Raw genomic sequence first — 27,911 nt, 5'->3', positions numbered from 1 at the left:
GAAAATTTCTCATGCTTATTATCTAATGCACTGCAATTCGATACCCCACACATTTAGGAGGATCTTAAAGTTTTCTCCCTGACAGTGATGGAGGTAGAATACATAATTTTATGAACACTTTTTACCATGAAGTCGATCTGGTCTACATCAAGAAATTGCCCTTTTTTCTAGTTTTAAACTTAAGACTAATGACCTGCTATAATACATAAAGTGTGTAAAATTAAGTATGAAAGTAAACTAAAGAGGACACTGCAGCCTGTTTTTTAGCAGAACTCCCTTCTGCATGCCTGAGAGTTAGGAAAACTGTACTACTGAATATCCACAAGCTAATTAGATTTCATTTCTTTCTAAACTACTTGATTCAATATATTTGTAGTCTAAGTTAGAATTTATACATTTTGCTGGGCTTTTATTAGTCAACTTTCACAATATATTGAGGATAGAAAGTTCTCTAGATAGTGAATAAAAGAGAAGACACAAAAATTATGCAGTTATCAAGGGTTAAAAAGTAAGTTAGTAGAAGAAATTTGAAAAGAAACTTAAGAAACTGATGTGAGTTCATTCACTAGATACTACTGACACGTAAACTGGAAAAAACACTCTAAACCATGGAAACTGAGGAACAGGAATAGTTTTAGGTGTCAAGAGGTCTTTATTGAAATAATAGCACAGTTACACTTCTAATACCCTTTCCACTGGTATATAATAGATTAAAAATGCTTGCTACATACAGTGCACAGACAGTTCAATAATTAGAACCAACTCAACTGCATTTGAAATAAATAAAATAGCCTATTTAATAATTTAAAGTAAAATTACTGTACAATATGAAAATAAAGATACATAAATGTTAGGATCTACAACATAGAAATAAAATTATTCTGCATTACACAAAACAGTGCAAGAAAAAAAAATCCAAATAAGCTTTTGGAGTGCAAAGTTTAAATTTTCCATTTTAAATTATCATGCAGACATAGCATTTCAAGCCATGCTACAATCTATGGCAAAGTTTTTAATTTTTAAGAGGAAAAATGCTAGCCGGTATAGTGACTGTACCATCAAGTGCCGCATCACATAATGCTGCTGCTCTGCCTACAGTACAGTTTACAGGGAGGTATCTTGTTGCATTCAAAAAATTGAAATCAACAAGTTTCTGAAGCAAACACATTTACCTTTTAAGCCTGAAACAAAATAATGTAACAAAACAGTAATTATATCCCTGGGTTGAAGAAAAAAGAAAAGGCCTATACCGTATTAAGAAGCAGTTTTCCATCCATTTTTAAACTCCATAATGATCATTAGTTAAAGCAACAATGTAACTCTGAAGAGACATAAAAAATTCTGACCAGTAGCTGAGTGATATAATATCATGGGATTGTGAGAAAAGCAAAATTTTCTGAATACCTATGTTTAATCTGTGTGGAACTTGGTTGCATTACATGTAATGATATGCTTAAAGTATAGTTCAATTTCAGTGTGTATATAAAACTGTTATTTAGGCAAAGACCAAGGAATGCTTTTAATACTAAACCGTAAACACATCGTCCACCTTGACTTGGAGTGCACACTGACAACAACAGAGCTCTTCTGCAGACTTTGGCAACAAGACTACATACAGCAGGTCACAGCAGCACGAGCTCACACGGAAGACTGGAAGCACTGCAGAATAACACCACCCAATAGCTCCTATCAAAGGGATACATGGTAATAAGGGGGCTCCTCGTGCTAAGCCACTTTTCAGGTCAGTCCACGTTCTTCAAATTTGCAATGTTCACAATTCAGTAGTCTTACGTTTCTGTGCTTTCACTGCATAGATCGATGTTGGTTGTGCTCTATCCATTGTAAGTCCAGAGGGTTACAGTTCTGTCCGCAGAGGACGATAGGAAGGAAAGATCCTGGGTGTGCCATCTGCACTGAATCACTTTGTCCTTGTGCTCGCCCACTACCATGATAGGAAGCTGTTTAGTGAGGTCTCCTAATTAAAAAAGAAAAGAGACTGATTTACAATACAAAATATACACAGATTTCATACACTTCCTATTACTTTAAGACATTACAGTATTTAAAAAAAAAGCCTAACTACACTAATGCATTTAAAAGCTTACACAGGTTTAAGTCACTGAAGACCTAATTATGTTAGCAGTATTTGGTAACATACACACAGCAACATTTGACACAGCTGCCAATCTCTCCTTGAAGCTCTCTCACCTTGATTACCTCCCTGACTTCAGTGCCACTGCACTTCAGTCTCCTTTGCTGGCTGTCCTTCTCTTTCTGACTTAAAGTTTGGTGAATCCCAGAGCCTTCAAATTTCTTGTTCCCTTTATACCTCACTTTCTATGAAATTTTATCTAGGACCATGCTTCTGCGGCCATTTATATACTTAGGATCACACACATTTGGCAACTGCTATTAAAAAATTGTAAGGTAGGAGGGTGTGACAGGGTGGGTAGGGGAAGGCTATACCAATCAGACTTCTCACCTGATCTTCAGACCAGTATACAAATAGCTATTTGACATCTCAATTGATTGCTTTGATAGTCATCTTAAATTCAACTTGTTTAAAACCAAACTCTATTTTCTTGCCTAAACCTGTTCCTCTCCCTACCTGTCTTCCTCATTCTCAACTAACGGCACCACCTGGTTGCTCATGCCAGAACCCTAGGAATCAATCTTTTTCCCCTCACTCCCCAAATTTAATCCAAACAAATTAAAATACATCCCTAATTCAGTCACTCCTTTACCACCTCCACCTCTCCCATCCTAGCCTCTCTTTCCTGAATTGGTCCAATCATCTCCTCTCTGATATTTATACTTATAATCCACTCACTCTAAAACTCAAAAAAAATTTTTTTACATTTCAGACTGTCATAACTCCCTGTTTTATATCTTCAAAAGAATTCCAATTATACTTTTAATGCTTAGAAAACTGCCTCTGACTTATTCCCCTGTCTCTTGCTCCCTTAGTTCACTAAGTTCAGTTACACTGGCTTCTTGCAGTGTCCTGAGCAAGCCAAATCCATTCCTTCCTCGGCACCCTGACCCTTGCTGTGGTCTGCTCCCAGGGTCCTGGCACAGCTGCTGCTTCTCACCCTTCAGGTCTCTGCGCGAACAGCACTTCCCTGGCAAGACCTACTCTTGCCCACCTAGCACAGCTTCCCCCTGTCCACCCTGTCCCATTCTCCTACCTTACAAGCTTTTAAATAGCACTTGTCAATACCTAAAATTGTATTTTTATTGGTTTGCTTTTTTCTGACCTCTAAAATGTTAAGCTCCATCAGGAAGTTACCTGTCTTATTCATTTCTCTGTCTGACCCCTGGTTGGTATATAGTAAATATTTGCTTAATGAATGTTTAAGAACAAAAACTAGGTACTGAAGACATAATTATACATATTATACACTAAGGGTTTTAAAGTAGGAGCAAATATACATAAATGTATATTTCAACATCTACATCATTGAAATCAAAATGATTCAGTGTGATAAACATTGAGTCTTTTAAATATTTTAAGCTACTTAACAATAAAAATAAGACTATTCACTAGATTTAATAATTTGCTACAATTCATCTCAATACAGTACTAGCAATTTGCTCTAAACACTATAAAATTTGGAAATGTTATATAATCAATCACACTACGTTAACAAAAGAGAAAGATCCCAAATAGAACAGGAGAGAGTGAAAAAGAGGAAAGAGGTCAATTTCCATCACCTTGTAGGTCTGTCACCTTTATTTTCATATCGTAGGATCCTGTTAGCAAGTAGTGAGCTCCAGGAGAGAATCGAACAGAGCGAACGTCACTGGAATGAGGGTGATAACTTTGTACCATTCTTCCTCCTCTTATGTCATACAACATGCAGCTAGAATCTTCTTGTCCAGTGGCTAAGAGACGGCCACTGGGATCTACAGCTACTGATGCCACTGCACTGCCTGTATAGCAGAGAAATGGAAGTTTCAATATGGAAAAATCAATATAGCTAAACTGTAACTCCTAATTATGTTCACTGAACCATACACTAAAAGATTTAATGTAGCTTATCAATACTGTTCAGTTATGGAAAAATCCAAATTAATAGTCAACCAATAAAGACTTGCATTGTTTTTAGAAGCAAGATATGAAGCAAAATTCTGTAAGACATCAGAAGGCCTCCCTTTTTTTCCGTTTGGTCATTTGGGAGGACCCCCTAGGGCAGCATTACTTATAGTGCAAAAGATGAGCCACTTTTCCTAATGCAATCTTTTCACTGCTGGGTATGTGTTCAGAAATTCTCCCATACCCAGCTTAGAGTCTAGTCGGGGGAATAGAAAATTAAATAACAAAATAAGTTTTAGGTCACAGTGTGGGAAATGTCTCTAAGCAACACATGATTAACCACCAACAGGAACTGAATAGAAAACAAGCTCTGAGTCCACAGGCTGGACCCTTGACCACACAAAATGCCTCCAAGGGGACACAAATGGTTCTCAAGGGCTAAGCTCAACCCCTACTCAACAAAATCTCATTCCTTAGTATTTACTTTCTCTTGTTAGGAAAAAATTTAATTTCATTTTTCTCCTTAGTGGAATCAATAATGAAAATAAGTTTGAAGAACACTGCTCTCAATCAAAGTGGCCTGGGGAGACTTCACAGAAAAAAAGGAATATAAGTTAGATCTTGAAGAACAGTAAACAGGATAAATAAGAGAGAATATGTTATGTGTTTATATGTATTACACAGAAATGTAATTAAAAATAACCCTTGCTTGAATTTTTGATAGAGAAAAGAAGAGGGCTATCAGGAAGAATTACATGAGAAAATGTTTAGAGGAAAAGGATAAAAACATTTAAGGACAGGTGGCTTTGTTTGGCTGAAGTTACTTGGTTTAGTAATTTAACACGAAAGGCAGCTTGTAGCTGAGACATAACGACAGGTTAGGGCCAGACTGTCAAGCATGCTGAAAACCAAATTGCACAGTGTGAGCCTGTACCCGTACACAGTGCAACATCACTGCAGGTTTCCAAGCGGGAGAATTACATGATCCAAGGAGTGCTTTGGGAAGATTAATATATGTGAAAATGTGTATCAAACTAAAATGGATAGATTATGGAAGAGAAACCACTGCATGGCAAGATAGAATAATAGAACAATGAGAGAATAAAGGTCTGAATGATGACATGTAGACAGATTTCAGGAAAAACTGAATAAAAAAATTAACAGTGTTGGCAATTAACTGCCTGTATAGGGGCTAAAAAAGAAGTGACAAATGAGTCCCATATTTCAAATCTAGGTGCATAAGGAAATAAGAGAACTGTTATCAAAAGCAGGGAAAATGGGAAGAAGTGATTTCCAGGGGAAATATAATGAGTTTAGCTTTATACATGCAAAGTTGACAGTGCCAAAAGAGACCCAGGTTCATTTATTCAACAAAGTTATTATATCACTACTCTCTTGGGCCAGGTATTATGATAGGTGCTAAATCTACTCTGAGAAATAAAACAGATATGACTGCTGCCTTTTAAGTTTATAAAACTTAAAATCTATTGAAGGAGACCAGCAATAATCAGATATGTACTCTTAAATAGCGGTAAGAGGTATGAGGGAAATAAATGGAGTTGAAAGAGAGAAGACTATGGTAAGGTCCCAATCAAGGCAAAGACGACCTTTCTGGCAAGGTGCTAGTGAAGCTAAGACCTAAACATGAGAAGCAGAACCTGACCATGAGAAGACAAGTGGAAGAACATTTCAGGCCAAGGAAACAGCATGTGAATTCACTGTGGGTGGAAAGAGCTTGGCACGTTCCAATAACTGAAAAGCAAGAAGAAAGTGATCTGAGATAAGACCAGAAGGGTACACAATGCCAGATCAAGCAGGTTCTCATAGGTCATGGTGAAGAGTATGTACTTTAACCTAAGAGCAGTGAGAGGTCATTCAAGTGCTGTAAGTAAAGTGTAACATGCACCGGCTGCCACGTGGACCACAGGCTGGAAGGGGCAAAATGAGGTACAGATAGAGTAGGAAACTCCTGAGTGGTTGAGAGAGGGTGGTGGGTGGTGGTTTCTCCTAGTGTGGTGGCAATAAAGATGAAAAGCAGTGAATGGATTTAAGACAGATTCTGCAGGCTAGAACAACAGGATTTACTTATGGATTGGATACGGAAAAAAGGAGAAAGAGAGGGATCCAGGGAGACTTCAGGGTTTCTGGCATGAACAATGGGTGAGTGGTACCACTTCAGTGAAGAGATCTGGGGCAGTTTTGTTTAAGGGAAGGGGTCATGATTTGTTTTAACACATGTTAAGTTTGAGATACTCTGTGAGATTTCCAGAAGCAGAGGTCACGTAGGTGGGTCAGAAATAAGAGTATGGCATACAGAAGCGGTTTGGGCTAGAGATAAAAATTTAAGGTCTGTCAGTATATGAGTTATACTCAAGTCGGTACTCATCTAGAGAAAGAAAGGAAACAGAAGTCCTGAGCTCTAAGGAATGCCAGAATTTAGAAGGTGAGCAGAAGAGAAAGAGTCAGCAAAGGGGCAGTTACCCAGAAAGGTAAAAAAAGAGTTGAAAGCCCAAAAGAAAAGAGGAAGAGGTCAACTGTTGTGTGCCACTGGGAGATGAAGTAAAATGGACATTTAGAAGTGATTTGACAACACGAAGATTGCTGGTGATCTGAGAAAGGCAGCTCACTTTACAGTGGTTGTGGCAGGAGACAGACTGGAACAGTTGAAGAGTAAGGATGAGGAAATGGGGAACAGCATAGGCAGGCAAGGCTTTTGAGGTATCTGGGTAAGAAAGGGAGCAAAAAATTAGGGTGAGAGCTGGGAAGGGGAGTAAGGAGGTCCACAGAGGAACTCTGAGGTATTGTCAATTCCATAAAATTTTCAAATATGGTAGAGAAAGAAAAAAGAAGATTCCCTAGAGAAGGAGACATTAATGTTGTAAGAGAGAGATGACCAAAAACTGACGTCTCTGAAAAGGAGAGAAAGGAGCTGAAAATAATTTACTTAACTAGGGGAGAATTTTGATATAAATTAATGGTAAGTGTATAGAAACTAAGCAAATGAAACAAAAAAATATAATTATTAACACCAAGGAAAACAGAAAGATATGTAAGAAGAAAAAAAAGATCTGAATAGCACTTACATGGTTAAAAATAATGTCACTGATGAATACTGATCTAACCAAAATTGAGTGACTAGATCCAAAGGATGGGATACAGGAAGTGGGTGAAGTATGGTAAGAATAAGAAAGGGACATGAGAAAGTTAAATCTTCATCTTCCATGGTGGGAAGAAAATAAATAACCCTAAAAAACTATGATTATAGGCATGTTATTTAGAAAAACAGAAATAAATATGAAAATAAAACTGCTACAAAAGTTAAAAATGGTTGACTTGGAGAAATGGAAAATGAGGCAGTGGCTGGAGGGCAGAGGGGCGATTCTCAGGGCAATATTGTTTTTTTTAATAAGCCTTATTGAACTGTTGGATTCTTTAAACTATGTTATACATTAACTTTGATAACAATGCAAACTAAGCTTTATCAATGATCACATATTCATAAATATATAACTATACATGTATGTATATTCCAGACTCAAATTTTCTATGACAAATCATATCCAGTTTGAATCAAAGCACAGAAAAAGGTCTATGAAAGTCAAGAGAATAGATAAAGCATTACAAAACAATAAAAAGAGTAAGAATGTAAGACAGGACTTTTCACTTGGAATAGCACCGTAGAATTGCTGTTAAGAACTACAAAGGCAAAAAATGGACTCTAAAATAAAATAAAGACAATAGCAGAATACTGCATCACTCTTAGATACCAGTGTTTTAAAAGGTAATATAACACAAAGAGCAGTAGCCTTACGTGGAACAATCCAGGACATACTGTTAAGTTAAAAAAGCAAGGCAAGTATCACATGCTATCGTTTGTGTCTGTGTCTGTGTCTGTTTAAAGGAGAACAGAGATTATGATATATACAAACTTTTTGGTTATATACTTACAGTATATTTCTAAAAGAATAAATAAGAAACTGATCCTTTAGGGAAAGACAAAAAAATATAGGAGTGGGGAGAAAATAGTACACCCTTTTGTTCAATTTCAATTTTTGCCATGTGAGTGCATTTAAAAAAATGCTTTTTAAAGGTCTGAGTTCTAAAATGGCCCTGCTAACAGAGTAATTAGGGCATGATACTTAGTCTCCCTGGGCCTTGGTTTCCTTAGCTGAATGTTATTTTTACAAATAAAGTAACAGATGAAAGAAAGCATTTTGAAAGAATTTAATCAATAAAATGTGAAGTATTTAACTTTATATTGTTCCTATTTTTTTCAGCGTATCTTTTGCAGTGAGAAGAAGTAGGTGAATGCAATTTATAAAGTTTCTTTCTCATATAAATTTATTTAAACTGCAGAAAAACCTACCAGTTCCATGGAATGTTGTGCCAACAACACGAACACAACTTGGTACTCGAAGATCCCAGAATCTAACAGTCTTATCCTGGGAACCAGACGCAATCATCCAGCCACTCCAAGTATAAAGTGCTAAGATATGCCCTATAAAAGATCACATATATGCAGTTATTACTGTGAAACAGTATTTTTCTATAACACAGTCAAAGCTAAGTACTTCTCTATTGGGCATGTTTAACCTAGTTAATCAAATTACTGAGAAGTAGAGATTTTCCACATATATCAAATATATTGACAATTTAAAAAAAAATTAAAATTCAGCAAAATGCACCTCAAAACTATACTGTACAAATTTAATCTTTTTTGGTGATTCAGTATTTCAGGACATCATAATTAGTACTAAAAACAAATTAGCATTTGAAATTACAGCAGATTTTCCACAGAGGAAACACAGGGCTGTGGGATTAGGTCACCAAATTTGGAAGGGACAGACCTGGGTCATACCTCAGGCTCTGCCAAGTTTAGCTGTAAGATAACGGGAAAGTCATTTTGTTTTTTTAAGTTTTACTTTTCTCATATATAAAATGGAAATAAAACTTCCTGCCTCATAAGGTTGTTTTGAGTATTAAATTAAGGAATTATGTGTATAAGTAAAGGATATAGCACGCAGGGAAATGTTAGCTATCATTACTATGCTGTTACCCAAAGTTCACATTTAAAATTTTTGAAATAAAAAGTTCCTGTCCTGAAGAAATCCCTTTTGATGCAATATATGCCATTAATGAAAATGCAGAGGGGGGAAAAGCATAGGATGAACAAAAAGACAAGTAGCATCTGAGACTGCTATCACATACCGGTGTGTCCACTCAGCGCGTGCAGGCCCTGTCCTCTCTGACAATCGGTTGTATAAATGTTACAGTCCCCTGCTCCAGCACTTATCAAAATAGCTCCACCACTTTCTGGGCCTTCCATAAATGCCAAATCTCTAATTGTCCCATCATGCATACTAAATTCCAGATCCGGTCCTGAAACAGCAGTAAGAATTTAAAAAAAAGACGCTGCTCAACTGACTGTGATACTTTGAGATTACTAAACTGCCTCTGCCTGACCGAGAATAACGGCAGAGAAGCATGGTGTATATGCTCATTTTGGGATTGATATAATAATCAGTTTCACTTTCCTTATTAAAGAACTTCAAGAAATCAAAATACTAAGTTATCATCATCCCTAAAACAGAACTATATGTAGAGTTACCTCCTTGGCTTTTATCCCAAATAAAATGAAAGAGAAAACATATACTGGAAAATATTCACTAATACAATTCTGGAAGTTGTTTAAAAATTATTTTTCTAATAACAATAATGTTCTAAGGGTTAGACACCACGTGGCCACCTTGTAAGACCTTACTAAAAAAGAATAATGCCTCGTGAATGCAAGCAAGCAATTAGAATGTCAAAAAATTCTTGTTAAGGCTATATTCGTAGATTTTACTAAAAACAATACAGAGCTAAATCAGAGACACACACGGGGAAAGGTGAAGAACGTCTGGGCAGCTACTGCTTACATACTCGGGCCCTACCTGTTGCATTACAGGTCTCCGCATTGAAGGGCAGCACTTTGACGTATTTGTCATTTGATCCTGTCGCTAATAACTGTCCACAAGGACTCCAAGCCACGCAGTAAATGGATCCTTTGTGATGTTTATTCCTCTTAAAACGTACCACTGGCTGCTTAGGGATGTCATGTGCACTAAAAAGAAAAATCGCAAAGAGATACTTCAATTTCTTGCTTACTAAAGCTAATGAATGTAAAGTTCTATATTATGGTTGTTCTTGAGGAAGGGAGCAAAAAGACAGACATGTTAATAGCAATTTTCAAAATCTTAGAAGAAATAAATTTAAAGCATATTTAAAGTCCAAAAGTAAAATCATTAACCATTATTATTATTATATCAATCTTATTTCAGACCACATAGGATTTTTTTAAGTCTCCATTTCATGTATTTTTTATGGATTTTAACTCAGAAACACAAAAGAATTTTTAAAAGAGCTAATAATGCTTCCAAATTTAAAAAGTTCAATAAGCATTTATTAAACATATAATATACGCAACTGCCTGGGACTGGGGGAAGGCAAAGAATAGGAGAAAAAAAAAGGAGGGGGGCAAGAGCTCTGTCCTGAGTTTAATATCTGGCAGAGGTAGACGTTTCGTGTCTACCCACATACAGCAAAGTATAAACGTTATTGTCCAGTCCAAAGCACTAGGCCTTAAGGGACAAGGAGAATTATTACAGAAAAGGTGAAGGCAGGAGAATTGCTTCACTTAAGGTAAAATATAGTAGGGAGAGTACCAGCCAAGCGTGCAGCATGGGACAGAGTCTGTGGAGCCTGGAGGGGAGAAGCCCAGGGCATTCTGGAGGCTGAGTGGGATGCACATGGTGGGTGAGGGGCTGCAGGCACTGCCGGGGAAGGTCCTAAATGCCATGCTCCTCGAGAGTTTGGCCTTTAATGGGAGTCAAACATTGGTTTAGTGGAGTAGTAGCATCTTATCTGCACTTTAAAACACAGACTAATATTTAGATAACAAACATTTTACTAGGTACAAAGATAACATCAAGCCTTTCTTACAAAACATATAAGAATATGTACATGTTCTGGGGGATTCAGCCTAAAGGGTGAAATGGCATACCTAGGATTTACCTTAAGATACTTTAGCAGACAAAAAGGATGAAGCAAATATGACAAAAATTTTGACAGTTACTGCATTTCAGTGTACTAGTCTCTACTTTTGTATATGCTTAAAATTTTTCATAATTAAGAAAATTTTTTTTACTTTTTTATTGAAGTATAGTCAGTTTACTAATGTGTCAATTTCTGGTGTACAGCACTATGCTTCAATCATACATGAAGAAATTTTTAAAAAGCAAGAAAGAAGACTAAGAAGTCTTCAATACCTTGGAGATACTTAATGGTGATCAAGAAAATAAATCAGATCAAAAGATTCTCTTTTTAGTTACACACCCAGTTCGTTGCCAGGGCCTACGAATTCTTTATATACATGTTACCTCCATCCATTTTGCTCCATCTCCACTGCCATCACACCAGCCATTGACAACAGCCTCCTACCTTTCTCCTAGCATCTACTCTTACTGCCATCTGACCCAGAGTTTACCTCACAGCACTGCTCTGCTGGTAACTCAGCAGCTTCCCACTGCACTCGGCATAAAATCCAAAATGGCTACAAATCTCGGCATAATTTAGTTTACCTCTCTCTCTGTAGCCTCATCACACTCCAGTTCACAATACTTCTGGCCAATCTGAAATTGCTTTGTTTGGTTTCTTGAAAAGCCAAGCTCTTTCTCACTTCATGTTACCTTTGTTTACTGTCTTCTCTCTTCACCTCACATGGCTGTGTTCTACTCATCCTCAGATCTCAGCCTTTAACACCTCTTCTTCAAAGAGGCCCTTCTCCGATTCCTCAACCCCCTCACCTCCGTGTTTTACTGTTACAGCACCTTGTACTTTTTCTTCATAACATCTATCACAATGTATAATTATATTTGTGTGTCTATCTGCATAATGGCCATCTTCTCAACTAAAACAGACGTTCCAAGAGGTGAACATGTCTGTTTTACCCACAACAATCCCCAAAGCCTAGAACAGCACCTACCACGTAGAAGAAACTCAAAATATATTTGTTAAATCAATGACTTCATTTTCATAAAAGTCAGTTTCTTCAGGAATAGTCTATGAAACATCTGTGCCAGCATAATAAATATAAAAGGAGAGTTAACTCAAGATCAGGTTAACCCTAAATATACAAAGTCTTTGGCTCTGCCTCCATAATTACTGCTCTTTTTCACTCCCTGATCTGGAATTCTGCCTATACTCTCTCATATAATCCTATTTAACTAACACAATTAACAACCATAAGTTATACCACTATTACCTAACATGAGCCCTATTCCTTTCCCAACCTTGAATGCTACTGCAGTCCAAATGCCTAAATGTCTAGTTTCAGACACAGAGATACACCAAAAAATGCAAATAAATAAATAAACTCATGTACTGCTTTTCATATTTAAATTTTTAAAAATTTGTAGCTTATTTTGTTTGGGTATTTTTTGTCTGCTGGTATGAAAACTATTCCATTTGTGGCATTCATTTCTGTAATCAAAAAATCTACCAAATACTCAGAATCTTTATAACGCAGATTTATTTTGATAGTAAAAGCCTTAATAAATAAACTGACAGAAAGAGTACCTAATCAAAGAGTAAAGAGTTCAAAGATAGTTTTCTGTGAGGTTATAGCTACAGTATTTGCCTTCTTAGGAACTTTAAAGAATTAGTTGTGCCCCTAATAGATAAGGTGACATGTCCACTTTTTGTGACATAAACCTTTAAAGATGTATCTCTTATTTTTCAAATCCCATAATCTGTTAAGACAAGAGGGTAAAATCACTATTAAGCTGACCAAATGAAAATGGAATCTTTGTAGGTCAAATGGTCAAATATCAGCAATTTCACATAGTTCAACCTAATACTTATTTGAAGCTATTATTATGAGACATTTAAAATTTTCTCTAGTCTATAACTAGCATTACTTTGTCTTTATGTAATTTAACTAGAATATAAAGATCTCTCATATTTTTTAAAAAATTAACAAAAACCATGGAAATAAAGAAAACTAGACTATTGAGTGAACAATGGCTGAATCAAAAATACTTCATGAAGAGCAGTTTATAAAGTTAATTCATGATTCTTATGTATATTTTCCAAGCATTAAAAATAAAAATGTAAAAGCTTAATAAAAGGAAACAAAATAAAAATTAAACAGTACTGAATGGCAATTCTTAAAAGGGGACCATACAGCTAAATTAAAAACTGAAGCAAGAATGACAGTACAAACCATCTATCCTCACCTTGGATCAATTACTTCTGGATAGGCACAAACTCTCAGAGTTTTTGAGTTTGAACCGACAGCATATAAACCACCACCTGGATGAAAAGCCACTGCTCTAACAGCTTGTGTGTCTTCTAGGGTATTAATACAAACAAACTGCTTTTTCGATTTGTCATCCTATGGAAAAAATGAATATGAAAGTCATCCCACAAAAAATGAATTTCAAAGACTTCATCTTTATCCCATTCTAAATTCATGTGAATTGTATTATTCACTTTATCACTTTATGCTCACTACCTATAACCATACATTCTTTTGAATGGCACATCCAAATTAACCTCAATTTTTCTATTTTTGCTACTCATTACTAAACTAAGTTCAGGTGGCTAATAATAATAATAGATACTCAAATTTTTCTTCTCTTACTATGACAAGATACAAGAATATGCATTCCCATATTAAGTTCTCTTTAACTGTCAAGGAAGAAGATAGACCACATATATAGTTCTTACAAAAACAACAGAACATTATTCATGTTTCTAAAAAGAAATATAGAGCACCATTATTTAATCCATTTATGGTGGAAAAAAAGTTTGCCATTATCTCCAGCAATGAGTACTTTAGTATTTCAAACTGAAATTGTAAAATACCCTTTTTAAATTGTAAAAATGATTTTAATCAGAACATTTAATTTCAGCCTCATTTTTATTTTAAACTGTCAACCTGTCTGCCCACAGCCCTCTTCTGAGGAAGGCAAGGTGAAGCAGCTCTGTATAAAAGGCTTGGTGACTCTTACTATTGGTGTCATTTGAAACCATCCTGCTACTTTGATCAGGTCGGAACCTGGATATGAAACAGGGCCCTCAGTGTAGTGCACAGACCCAACCAAATCCTGCCTTTGGGAAGTATGAATGTCACGTACATACACAAAGGCAAATCACTTCAGCTCTGGTTGTACGCTGAGAGCTCCAGAACCCACAGTAAGTATCACTGAAGAGATTATGCATCCCCTACCGAAACTTGTATGTATTCATGCAATACATCCTCATGGGGCTGGAGGGGGGGTTGCAGGAAATAAACCTGGGATGTCACACTATGTTTGTCTTATGTAACTGAATTGAATTCTTATATTATTTATATGAATTTATTTGACTAGAAATGCTACATTTTCCATTAATTCATGTACAAGGTGACTGTGTGCCAAATGAATAGCACAGGTAAGTAAGACAAAAGGAAAGGAAATGACTAACTGATTATAGCACATTAATAATAATTACTAAGTGTTGCTTTATAGCAGAAGTGGTAGAACCACAATTAACTTTATCTGCTCTTCCCCAGGGTATCTATAATTTTTAAAAATTAAAAAAAATAGATTTCACATAAAAATCTACACTTCTAGCTTTTCTTGAAAATCAAAAGAACGGGAAAAACTAGGAGAGCATATTTCTTTGTGCAAAGGACAAATATTCCTATGTGCTTATCACAAAAATAGTCAACTTTATTCATTTATGTTACTTGTTTGGCCCCAAAAGCATCCGAAATAATAACTTTGTTTATGGGGTTAAAATTTGAACTAGAGAAAATAAGATAGAGTGAAGGTGTATACTAGTTAGGGAAGGATGTCTGACTCCAAAGCAAAAAACAAATGCATTGATGAGAAGCCCAAAGGAGACACCAATAATATTTTAACTAGTTAACCACAGGGTTCAGATAGTAGTGCACAGCCCCCAACTCATGTGCCAAGATCATCGCTGGGCCATTAATATGAATACTCTCAAATGTGATTTTTCAGGCAACCTCTTCACTTCACCCAGTGAAAATTCAACTACCTTAAGATAACTACCAGCATTAACAATACTGCCTACTTCTAAAAATGGTTTTCTTTAAATTGACAATTCTTTGCAAAATTTGTTAAATATAAAAACAATGAAACCTCCTTTCCCAAAGTATTACCTCCTCCCCTCTTGACCTTGATAGATTCCCTGGAGAATCTCCAACAGGTGTCTTAATGACCGAATGTTCTGACGAGCTGTGTGAATAGAAATTCAAGCACAGTTTACTCTGAATATCAAAACAGAAACTAAATTAGTTTATCCTTTGAATCTGTAATATTTATTTTTTTGGCAAATGACCATTACTGAGTTTAGTCAAAGTTACTCTCTGGAGCCATTTATTAAGAGGCTCTGGACTCTATAACATGAAGTGTAGTTTTAAGAAAGGAATGAGAAACTATTCTGGAAAAGAGATTAAGTCAAAGGCCATAAATTTTATAGTGAGATGTCAAGTATTTTTTCCGTGCTTAGCTCTAGAATCATGGTCGGTATGCTTAAATCCTATCCCAGGCAGGAACCTGGATTGCTCTTTAGGAAAATTATCTGACTCAAGAAAAAAGTCACCTGGTCCAAGAGAAAAGACTAGAAGAAACTGACAGTTGAGGGCCCACAATAAAACAATGTTTCCACTTGGTCACTTTTTTCAGGAGGCCAACAGGTAGACAGGTGCAACCTTATACCTGGCCCTTTGTTCTAATCAGTTTTTTTTTTAATGTGTCACTCTTTTTTTTTTTCTCCTGCTTTCAGGGAGGCAGAAAAGAGGGCCAGAGTGTACGTCTTGACTCAGTCAGTTCTTCTTCTTCTTGTTTTTTTTAAATCATTCTTTTCTTTTTTCTTTCCAGTTTTATTGAGACATAGTTGACATACAGCACTGCATATTTTGGGGGGGGATTAGATTTTCTTTCTTTATTTTTAATGGAGGTACTGGGGATTGAACCCCGGACCCTGTGCTTGCAAGGCATGCACTCTATCACTGAGCAGTTCCCTTTCCCTTGGACAGTTCTGAAGTCACTTTCATTCAATATAATCCATCAGGCACATTTTGGGGCAGACTACTCTGAACCCCAACATTTCCCTCCAATGCATCACTCTTTACAGTCAAAGATTTCCAGATGCTTAAAGAAAGCCTCCTAGATAAAAGCCAGAGACTAAGACAAACAAGGAAAGGAATCTGGAAAAAAGGAGGCAATTCAGGAAACAAAAGCTACAAAAATATAATTAAAATCCTGAGCGATGTAAGAGGAAATAATAAATCAGGAAACAAGAAAAATATTAAAAGAAAATTTTAAGGAAAATTAGAGAGTAAGAAAGAGCTTAGAAAAGAAAAATATGATAGCAGGAAAAATTAATAGAAAATGGAAGTGAGGAAATTGCTACAGAAATAATATGTTTTCAATATCCCAGAATTTAAGTTTCCAGCTTTAAAGAGCCCATAAAGTATCCAGCAGAATGAAGGAAAACAGACCTACTCTGATATAAACCATTATGAAGTTTTAGAACATCAAGGAAGAGAAGGTCCTAAAAAATTCCAGAGTGGAAAAAGCATCAGACCTCATACAAAGGAGCAGGTCACAATGGCATCAGATTTCTTCATAAGAACAATGAAACATGCAGCAATGCCTCAGAAACTCTGAGGAATGATTTCCATCCCCAAATTCTATACTCAGCTACACTAACGTATCAAACGTGAAATATTTAGACATGCAAGGTCTCAGAAACTTCACCTCTGATGTGCCCCTTTTCAGGAAACTACATGAGATCCTGAAAACAAGGGGTCCAATACAGGGACAAGGCAAAGAAAATTCCCAGGAGGATGATGTAGGAAGTTCCAGGACCCTCCAGGCCTGAAAAAAATGGCCTAGAAGCAAAGAATATAAAGTGAATCAGGAGTGATCCTGGAGGGATGGGGAAAATAAAATGGAAAGAGAAAATACCTGATATTTTTTACTGTCATCAGGACTTTTACAGTTTTACAGTTCTGTCACAGCATCTGCAGATAGCTTAGTGATAGGTACCAAGAAGACTAAGTGTGTGTGCATGTATACACCAAAAATGAGGCAATTACTGCCCCCATGAAAAATAAAAAGTTATATGAAAAGGAAATATATTCAGATTATGTTGTATGTCTCAGTTGTAAATAACATTTATTTACGTGGCTGTAGTAATAACACCAAATATCAATTCAAATAAAAATTGATATATATTGGAAGATAAGGCAGACAAAGTGAATGCATTGTGGGTGAAGAATATAAAAACAGCAAGAGAAGCATATTATTCAGAAATGTGGAGATACCGAGCAAAAGAAACAGCTAACTAGGTTGAAAATGGCAGCTACTGGAGATAGAAGTCATGGAAAAAGGTGGGTAAGACAGAGGATTCTGTGTTATTTCAAGGTTTGAAGTGCTATTTGTCTTTTAAAATCATAACTATGTATATTACTTTGATAAAAAATAACCAATTTTAAAATTCGAGTTCTAGTTTTGGAGTTCACAAAACAAATACTATAGGAAGTACAATAAAGACACAAATATTAGATAAACTTACATTCTTAAGTATAAAACTAGAGTTTCTGATGCTCAACTGTATAGGCTAATTCCTATAAACATCCAAATGCCAAAAGCAAAGTATGCGTTTTAAAATGAATCACTCTCAAAGATGTTTAATGTTATAATAAATGAAGACAATGCTCAACTATTCCCACTGCGTAAATTAACACTTGTTTACTGATGACAGCAAGATGAAAATTTTTCTTTGACTAGTGAAAACAGAAACATGCAAGAATTCTCAATTGCTGTAACTGCCAGAGCTGCGAGGACTGTCCTGCTGCCATCATTCCACTATGTCATAAAATATCTTCCTTTGCCCTAAAAGTCTGTGAATTAAAAGATTATTGGTTGAAAGGTAGCAAAGGCAAGGAAAAAAAAATACTGAAGAGAAGATAAGGCCTAAAACTGTATGAACTCTAAGTAAGATGGCTTATTAAAAAAACAGGATTGTCTTGGTGGTGGTAAGAAAGCAAAAAGAAAATGAGGAGAATAAAGAATATTAAAAGACTCAGGAGTTAGTAGAAGAGAATATAGATAAATGAAGGCAGATTAGAAAAATATTTCGTAGGTAATGAACTATAAAAGCTTTCATTTGTAAGGCCCCAAAGAGAAGTTCAACTTCCCATGTTTCTATTTATTAGTAGGAAGGTTTTATAAAGTAAAGCACTTACATTTGGTTTCCACAAGATGGTGATTCCTCAGGAAACGGTATGTGATTTGTAGATCCAGGATTACGAGGAGTGCTTGTGTGAATATTTGAAGCATCATGTGTTACTCTCTGACTAGAGTCTTGTGGGGGTGTAGCAAAACTAGTTACAGAAGAATTATTAGATCCATTGCCTTTGTTCCCATTACATTGCTGGTTGAGCGCTGGTACCTCATTACCAAGGCTATCCATTCCAATATTTAATTCACCAAGCTTTTGAATAGACCTATAAAATAAAACAGTGCAATTATATCAAAATAAAAACTTAATCACATTCCTAACATATAGAAGACTGACAGTTTCAGAAGGTAAATACATGCACATATAATATATGAAAAGCTTAGTACTAAAAAAATTACCATCATCAGCGTAAGACACAACCACAAAACTGAAAGATCCAAATTTTCCTGCAGTACACATGTAAAGGAGACAGGCATAATGGGTATCAGACTTTTTAAAAGCAACTTTTACCATAAAAACAGGAAAAAATTGTTTCTTCTCCAGTATAACTGATTTAATTCTCAATTTAAAGCTTAATTTCCCAGAACAATTATTAAAACATCACCATTACCAAATTTCCCACCAACAAAAGAAGCATTTTCATTTACTCTGTCTAGTAATACCGTATCAACTAGGAAATGGAGGACTAGAGCAGGCCATGATGGGACAAAGTCAGGTGGCATCCCTGTTATGCACACATTCACTTACTCATTCAATCAAAAAAGACTATTTGCCAGGCTCTGATCTAGGCACTAGGGAGATAAAATACGGAGGAAAATAAGCTAGCCTAAGGGCCTTTCCCTCACTGCAAGTCTCCCTACATCAGGGTAGCCTGACTCCTTATGTTGGACTCACGGTTCCAAAGGGCACAGAGGAAGCTGCCAGGCTCTTGTAAGCTTTGAACCAGAATCAGCCAAGCATCTCTTCCTCAAGCCTAGATTCAATATGAGAGCAGACTACACAAGGGGAGTGATTACGAAGAGGTGTTGTGGCTCACTGTATTTTTTAATTTTTCTACATTAAACATTAGTGTTCATGTGTGTGCATGTGCATGTCTAGGGCGTAAATAAAACTTTAAAGGAGCAGTTCAGTATCACTAAAGGAATTGACAGTAGTCATTACTAAACATCTATTTGTTAAAATTTTAAACTAAGCAGCATTTCTAAGTTTCTATCAAACACTAATCTACTGTGACATGTTCCTCATAAAAAAAGAGTCTGAGGTCAAATAAATTGGAAAATGCTAAATATAAAAAGTCTAAAATGCTAACATCATTTTGACTCTCTAAAAGTGGGGAGGATGGGAAAGGGCCGGAATATGCCTATAAGTGTCAAATCAGTGGTTCCAATTACTGGTATAGAAACAAAATATCTAGAGGTATAAAGTAGTGATACAGTACTGTTAATAAAAATCCTATTATGCTTTGGTTGTTTTTTTTCTATAAAATCTATTATATATCATGACTCTTATTTCTCTTCCTCTTTCTATGCCTCTTGGAGGGAAGAACCAAAATTTAAATCTGGCAACTGTGCTCTGCTGCTAGAATGATTTGGAAAACCCAAAGATTATGGGGGCAAAAGTATATTTTAATTTATAGATTGTATCTCTATTCAATTTGTCTTTGGTATTAGTCAGGTACTTTAATGTCCTGGTACAGGCTCAGATACATAAAACTGAGGGTGTAGGAAAAGGATTGAATAAAATATTATATTAAAGGGTTAGAAAACAGAATAGGTAAGAAATGCTTAAAAGAACAATGGAATTTATGAGAAACCAATTTACAAAAGCTTAGGATAAATATTCATTCATATTTAGAATAGACCTGGTTATCCTGTGGATTTTTATAACATACTTACCTTTAATGTAATTTAAAATTCTAACCTCTAAAGAAGTTGAGAACTGTTGTTAATAGGCTCTAAACTGAACCTAAATTACAAGAAATACTTTGAATTCTATTTTTAATTGTCTTTTTTTGGTCTTTTTTTATTGAAGTACAGTCAATTACAATGTGTCAGTCTCTAGTGTACAGCACAATGTCCCAGTCATGCATATACATACATATATTCATTTACAATTATCTTTAAAGGAAGAATAAACTATCTTGAATAGTTTAACTTTTTTCTGAGAAAGGACATCCCTACTACTACTGGAATCACAGAGCCTTGCCACCTCATCTTCTGACTTAATGCCAGACACCTGCTTTTACTGGATAATAAAATGGTCAGGAAGTCAAATTGCAACCTTGACTTTTACTGATACAAAGATGACATCCAAGAACTAGAAGCAGCAATTCATCAAATTAGGAAAATTCTGATAAGCAACTGACTTGATCAGAGGTGTTAAGAAAAAGATCCTCAAATTGAATGTTCATAGACCTCCCTAGGCCCTGGTTACCACTATAAATGTTCCTTTTGTGAAGGTTTGAAGACAGGATCAATTTCAGGCTCACTGACTTGCACAACCCTCAGAGTGTCAAACAGATTACTTCCAGTATTACTGAACCAAATAAAGAACCGACAGTCACCACTGTACTGCCTAATCATAATCATGATAGCCAACATTTAAGGCACACCTCCTATATGCTAGGAATTATTCTTAGTTTTTTATATATATCAGCTTACTTAATGTTTCCACAGCCCTTGCTCATTTAAATACACCTATTCTGGCTTACTGATTTCTAAAAAACACCTTACCATATATTTACCTCCTATAATTAAAAACAATATAAGTTCATACTGTCTTGGTAGAAATTATAAGAAAGAATCTTTTTCATATACAGAATTCAAAAGAATCTGAAAGTTTATGCTCTCAAAATAACAATAAAAATACCAGCTAACACTTAACATGGTGCTTACTATATGCCAGGTACTGTTCTAAGCACTTCACGTACATTAGTTCATTTAATCTTCATGGCAACCCTGTGAAGTAGATGAAGAAACAAGCAAGCAGAAGGTAAGTAATTTCCCCTGGTCCTCAGCTGCCCTGGGACAGAGCTGGATCCACCTGGCAGTCTGCTTCCAAGCTGTGTGCTGAACCACTTCCTCTCTGCTCCCATTGTTAGATGTGAAAGGACGTTTAAAAGGAAGGACAAAACTAGATGAGCCCCCAGAATGGTGGAAGAGATTAAGTAACTCCACGTTACTTGAAACACTTAAAAAGCCTTAAAATTTCAAACAATACACAGAAAGTAGCAGTTACTACATGATTTTAATCATTTTAAATAATTCCTTATATTTAAGAAAGTGACTGAAAGACCAACCTATTAAGGAATTGTTCAGTAAGATTCTGCTGCTGATCAGGACCGTCCTCCTGATTCACACCTCCTTCAAGCAGCATCTGTTGGTATATCTGTCGCTGCTGCTCCTTCTGTTCTAAATGCTGTTGGTAGCGTAATCTTTGCCTATAATATTCTTGAAATTGTTCTGTTGAATCTCGAAGCTTAAAAATATTAGAAAAAATAATATATCTGAGCAGACTATGGTCATGTCACCCCTCAACAGTAACTTCTATAAGTGCTGAATACAACATACAGACAGCTATAAATTATAATAATCAGAAAATACTTAATATATTGGCTCTTTGAAAAGTAACATTATTACCCATGAGTCTTAACAGTCAAGTTGATCAGTTAATTTGCTCTGTTCTACAGCAAGTCGCTGACCAAAATGAATAGTCATCCTGGATCCCTGACTAACACCAAATAAAAATACAAATTACAGTGGTCACAAGGGGAATGTGGATAGAGAATACAAATGCAGATAAAGACTAACACAAATCTATCTACATTTCTTGGAAAAATACTTACTGAGGGATTGCATTAATATTTAACAAGCACAATATTAACCCTGTTCAACACACGTAATTTAAGCATGTTAAGTGGTTTAATAGATTACTCAGGAGGGAAATTTATAAAATTTCCCTTAAAACTAATACTTTAATTTAGCTTTCAAACAGGCTTTCTCAAGAAAGTAGAACAAATGGGTGTTAAACTTAGCAGTCTCAACATTCCAACTTCACTCTTTAAACGCACTGCATAGCATTCAAGCTTACGGGACTTAGTTTAGTGAATTTCAATATTAGCAAAGAGAACTCCCCGCCAAGCTAGAGTCTGCTGACATTGCCTGGGTCATGTGAACTGGAATAAATCAATCATCTCTAAAATTGGCCAACACTGACAATAAATTTAACCAAGAGTCTTGTGCCCCTAACTAAAGCTAAAATTGTTTCCCTTTTCCAGGAAACAGTAACAATCCTCCTCTATTTCATAACTTACAGCAATAACACTGAGATAAAATTAACTCCTTTTCAAAAAGTTTTTATTCTGGTAAAATAAATATAAAAATTGCCATTTTAACCATTTTTAAGTGTACAATTCAGTGGCATTATACTCACAATGTTGTGTAACCATCATTATTACCTATTTCCAAAAATTTTCATCACCCCAAACTCTATAACCCTTAAGCACTCACTCCCTATTTCCCATAACCTCTATCCTACTTTCTGTCTCCATGAAGTTGCCTAGTCTAGACATTTCATATAAATGGAATCATACATTTATTCTTTTGTGTCTGGCTTATTCACTTAACATAATGTTTTCAACGTTCATCCAAGTTGTAGCCTGTGTCAGACTTCATTCCATTTTATGGCTGAATAATATATTCCATTATATGGATATATCACTTTTGTTTATCCATTAACCTGTGGATAGACATGGGTTATTTCTACCTTTTGGCTACTGTGAATAATGCTATGAATATGGATGTACAGATACCTGTTTGAGTCCCTGCTTTCAATGCCTTTGGGTATATACCTAGAAGTGAAATTACTGGGTAATTCTAGGTTTAGTTTTTTGAGGTCCCATGAAACCACACTGACTGCACCATTTTACATTCCAACCAGCAATGTTAGAGTGCTCAAATTTCTCTACTTCCTCATCAACATGTGTTATTTTCCAGTGCTTTGATTTCAGCCATTCTAGTAGTCCTAAAGTTATATTTCTTTGCGGTTTTGATCTGCATTTCCAAATCCATAATGACAAGTGGTATTAGGCATCTTTTTCATGTATTTATTGGCTATTTGTAGATACTTGGCCAATTTGGAGAAATGTCTACTAAAGTCTTTTTTTTAATTGGATTTTTTTGTTGTTGAGTTGTAGTAGTTCTTTATATATTCTAGATATTAAATTCTTATCAGACGACTTACAAATATTTTTCTCATTTCATAGGCTGTCTTTTCACTTTCTAGACAATGTCCTTTGATGCACAAAAGGTTTTTTTTTGATGAAGTGCAATTTATCAGTTTTTACATTTGGTGCTTAAGCTTTTGGTATCATACCTAAGAACAAATTACAAAATCTAAGGTTATAAAGACTTACCCCTACGTTTTCTCCTAAGTGTTTTATACTTTTAGGTCTTATACTAAGTCATTGGTCTATTTTTAGTTAATTTTTACATATGGTTTGAGGTAGAGGTCCAACTTCATTCTTTTGCATGTGGAAATCCAGTTGATCTAGCATTGTCTACTGAAGAGACTATTTTTTCCCCACTGAATAGGTGTGGCACCCTTGCCAAAAATCAACTGGCCATAGATATATGGGATTACTTCTGGTCCCTCAATTTACTCCATTGGTCTACATGCCTAGTCTTACACAAGTACCACAGAGTTTTGATTACTATAACTTTGTAGTAAGTTTTGAAAATATGAAGTGTGAGTCCTACAACTTTGTTCTTTTTTCAAGATGGTTTTGGCTATTCAAGGCCCCTTGCAATTCCATATGAATTTGAGTGCTGGCTTTTCCATTACTTCAGGAGAGGCTGTGGAATTTTTATAGGAATTACATGGAATCTGTAAATCATATTGGGTAGCACTGACATCTCAACAGTATTAAATCTTTCTATCCATGAACACAGAATGTCTTTCCATTTATTTAGATCTTCTTTCTTTCAGCAATGTTTTATAGGTATCAGGATACAAGTTTTCACCTCCTTAGTTTAATTTATGCCCAGGTATTTTATCTTTTTATATGCTATTATAAATGAAATTCCTTTCTTAATTTCCTTTTCTGATTGTTCATTGCCGGTGTATAGAAGCACAACTGACTTTTATGTGTTGATCTTTTACCCTGCAACTTTGATGAATCTGTTTATAAGCTCTAGTAGCTTTCTTGTGAATTCTTTGTGATTCTATATTCACAAATATATATGGGATATAATACTCAAGTCATCTGTGAATAGAGATTGCTTTACTTCTTTCTTTCCAATTAATTTTTTTCTGGTCTAATTTCTCTGGCTAGAACTTCTAATAAATGTTGAATAGCAGTGGTAAAAGCAGGCATTCTTGTTTTTATTCCTGATCTTAGGGAGAAAGCTTTCAGTCATTCACCACTGAGTATGATGTTAGCTTGGGTTTTACATAAATGATCTCAATCATGTTGAGGAAGTTCCACTCTAAGTTTTCTAAGAGTTTTTATCATGAAAGAGTGTTTGATTTTGTCAAATGCCTTTTCTGCAAGCGTTGGGAGAACTGTGTATTGTTTCTTTTTTTCCTTCATTCTATTAATGTGATGTATTAAATCGATTAAGTTGAACCACCCTTGCATCCTGGAATCAATCCACTTGGTCAGGATGCATAATCCTTTTAACATGCTGGCAGACTTGGTTTGCTAGTACTTTGTTGACTGTTGCTTCTATATTCATAAAAGATATTACAAGAAAAGAAAACTACAGACCAATATCTTCATCTGGCTTTGGTATCAGGATAATGCTGGCCTCACTGGATGAGTTAGTAAGTGTTCCCTCCTCTATTTTTTGGAACATTTTGAGGATTATTGTTAACCCTTCTTAAATGTTTGTAGAATTCACCAGTAAAGCCATCTGATCCTGGACATTTCCTTTTTGGGAAGATTTTTGATACTAATTCAATCTCTTTACTCATTATAGGTCTGTTGAGATTCTCTATTTCCTCTTGAATCAGTTTAGTAATTTGTGTGTCTCTAAGGAATTTGTCCATTTCATCTAAGTTATCTAATTTGTTGGCTTCCAACTAGTCATAGTATCTTTTATAATCCTTTTTCATTACTGTAAGATTGATGGTTTTATTTCTGCTTTTAGTTATTTGTAGTTTCTTTTTCTTTGTCTAGCTAAGAGCTTGTCAGTTTTGTTGGCTTTTTCAAAGAACCAACTTTTGGTTTTATTGATTCTCTCTACTGTTTTCCTTTTCTCTCTCTCTCTTTTTTTTTTATAAATAACATCCTTTTTTAAGGTGCTGCTCTCATGTATTTTTATTTGGGGGGAGGGGAGGTAATTAGGTTTATTTAATTACTTTTTAATGGAGGTAATGGGGCTTGAACCCAGGACCTGGTGCATGCTAAGCATGCACTCTACCACTTGAGGTATACTCTTCCCTACTTTTCTCTATTTTATTTCTGTCTCTTCTAATCTTTATTAATTCCTTCCTTTGGCTAGCTTTGAGTCTAGCTTTCTTTTCTTTTCCTAGTTCTTCAAGGTGTAAATTTAGGTTATTGATTTGAGATCCTTCTTCTTTTTTAATGTATGCACTTAAAGCTGTAACTTCTTCCTGAGAACTGCTTTTCCTGCATCCCCTAAGTTTGTTGTATATTTTGGTAAGTTGTACTCATATTCATTAGTCTCTAAGTTTTTCTAATTTTTCTTATGATTTCATCTTTGACCCATTGGTTGTTTAAGAGTGTGTTGATTGATTTTTATAAATTTGTGAATTTAAAAATTTTCCTTCTGTTAATTTCTACCTGTGGTCAGAGAAGATACTTTACATGATTTCAAAACTTTTAAAATTTATTGAGACTTGTTTTCTGTCTTAACATATGGCCTATGCTGAAGAACACTGCATGTGCACTGGAGAAGAATATGTATTCTATTATTGGAGTGTTCTACAGATGTCTGTTAGGTCTAACTGGTTTATAGTGTTGTTCAAGTCCTCTATGCCCTTACTGATCTTCTGTTTAGATGTCCTATCCATTATTGCAAGTGGGGTACTGAAGTCTCCAACTGTAACTGCAACATTGTCTATTTCTCCCTTCAGTTCTGCCAATGTTTGCTTCATATTATTTTGGGATTTTGGTGTTTGGTGCATATCCATATGTATTTTTAAGAATAATTTTTCTACTTCTTTCTTAATATTTAGTCAAAAGCAAAAAAAAATATTCAACTTATTAAACCTACCATTCACCCCTTATAAGTGGGATGTTATATATAAGGTAAAATTTATACCTTACTTCACAATACAAAACATCACAGAAAAATACCCTGAAACACTAAAGGCTTAAAGTATTATTCTCTATTATAAATGTCATCATTTCTTGTTTATTACATCTAACTAGTAAAATATAGAGCATGTATCTTAAAAAGCTGTCCACATTTAATGTGAGTTCAATTACTTGAGTGCTGAAACATATAGAAGTAATGTCTACTGTGGTATTTTAAACTGTTAATAAATTCACCCATAAAAAATGCTCCAAAATACACAATAATAACTAAAAATACTATAAATTCTTAAGGGAGAGGGGAGAAAACGAGCTAATTAAGAAAATCTAGATCTCTCTCTCCTACTCCCAAATGTCAGGAAATGCTTTTTAAATTCTATCCAAGCAAGTAAGATTACTTTTTACAAAGAGAATAACTCTAAACGATGCTAAGTGTATTAAATATTACCTCATTTTTCTCTTGCTTAGCGGGTGCTGGATTCTGTGTTCCATTTGCAGGTTCTTTTTCTGAAACTGAACTCTGGCCCAGGATATCACTGCTGATAGGCTGCTGTGCCTCAACAGGTGTATCACTTCAGGGCAAAAAAAAAAAAAAAAAAAGAAAAGGAAAAAAAGAAAAGGAAGAGGTAGGGGTAAAAGAACACATATCATAGTTAGAGAAAATTTTAATTTAAAACAATGAATATTTAGCCAAAGTGTTTTTCAAGTACACAAAAAGAGATTTTTTTATTTTCCTTTCTTAAGTACACTATGTAAGGGATTTTTTTTTTTCAGATAGAATGTGCTTATAATGGAAGAGCACTGGATTATTAATCAAGGAGAGTAGGGGCTCTCAACTAAAACAGTATGTGTGGCCTTGGGAAAAAATCACTAAAATTCTCTGTGCTTCAGCTTCATCTACAAATTGAACAATAGGCTGGATGATCTAATGCCCAAATTCTCTTTATGAATTCTGAATCTGTTATTTTGTTATCCAAACACCAGTTTTCTTTTCTCCAATACATTTCAACAAAATTTTAAGAACTGCTGAGATTTTATTAAGAGGCTTTCTTTGATTTATTTGCACTTAACATCAAAGCTAAACATACATCTTTCAAGTATTTTTAATGTATACTAATTAGTAAGTTTGATGTCTTGTGTCAGATTGTTCCTAATAGTCTTCTAAAACAATAGCAATTTCTACTTTTCATAGCTATATTGTTCAAAATTTTTAACATCATCCAAAGATGATGAATACCACAGACATTTACACAGATTACCTATTGGTAAAAGGCACCGTGGGAACAAGTACAAAAG

At 35.2% G+C, this 27,911-nt stretch overlaps 1 protein-coding gene across 8 annotated transcripts in view; it reads right to left on the bottom strand.

The window, feature by feature from the left end:
- Window positions 1-629: 629 nt before the first annotated feature.
- The window catches only part of WDR47 (WD repeat domain 47), a 51,209-nt gene continuing 23,927 nt past the window's right edge, over window positions 630-27,911 (bottom strand). For 6 of the 8 annotated variants that reach the window (XM_072968072.1, XM_072968071.1, XM_072968073.1 and 3 more), the window contains 10 exons: window positions 27,064-27,187; window positions 21,636-21,814; window positions 18,342-18,602; window positions 15,246-15,321; window positions 13,312-13,469; window positions 9,971-10,139; window positions 9,245-9,422; window positions 8,403-8,534; window positions 3,715-3,933; window positions 630-1,975 (listed from right to left, as the gene is read on the bottom strand). In XM_072968072.1, coding sequence (XP_072824173.1) covers window positions 1,833-1,975; window positions 3,715-3,933; window positions 8,403-8,534; window positions 9,245-9,422; window positions 9,971-10,139; window positions 13,312-13,469; window positions 15,246-15,321; window positions 18,342-18,602; window positions 21,636-21,814; window positions 27,064-27,187 — 1,639 coding nt within the window. In that variant the 3' untranslated portion in view covers window positions 630-1,832. Of the gene's footprint in view, window positions 1,976-3,714; window positions 3,934-8,402; window positions 8,535-9,244; window positions 9,423-9,969; window positions 10,140-13,311; window positions 13,470-15,245; window positions 15,322-18,341; window positions 18,603-21,635; window positions 21,815-27,063; window positions 27,188-27,911 lie in introns of all 8 variants that reach the window. The other 2 variants (XM_072968074.1, XM_072968070.1) reach the window with 1 other exon arrangement.

Source organism: Vicugna pacos, chromosome 9, assembly GCF_048564905.1.
Source record: "Vicugna pacos chromosome 9, VicPac4, whole genome shotgun sequence".
Lineage (NCBI taxonomy): Eukaryota > Metazoa > Chordata > Mammalia > Artiodactyla > Camelidae > Vicugna > Vicugna pacos.
This window is presented reverse-complemented; position numbering and strand designations above follow the sequence as displayed.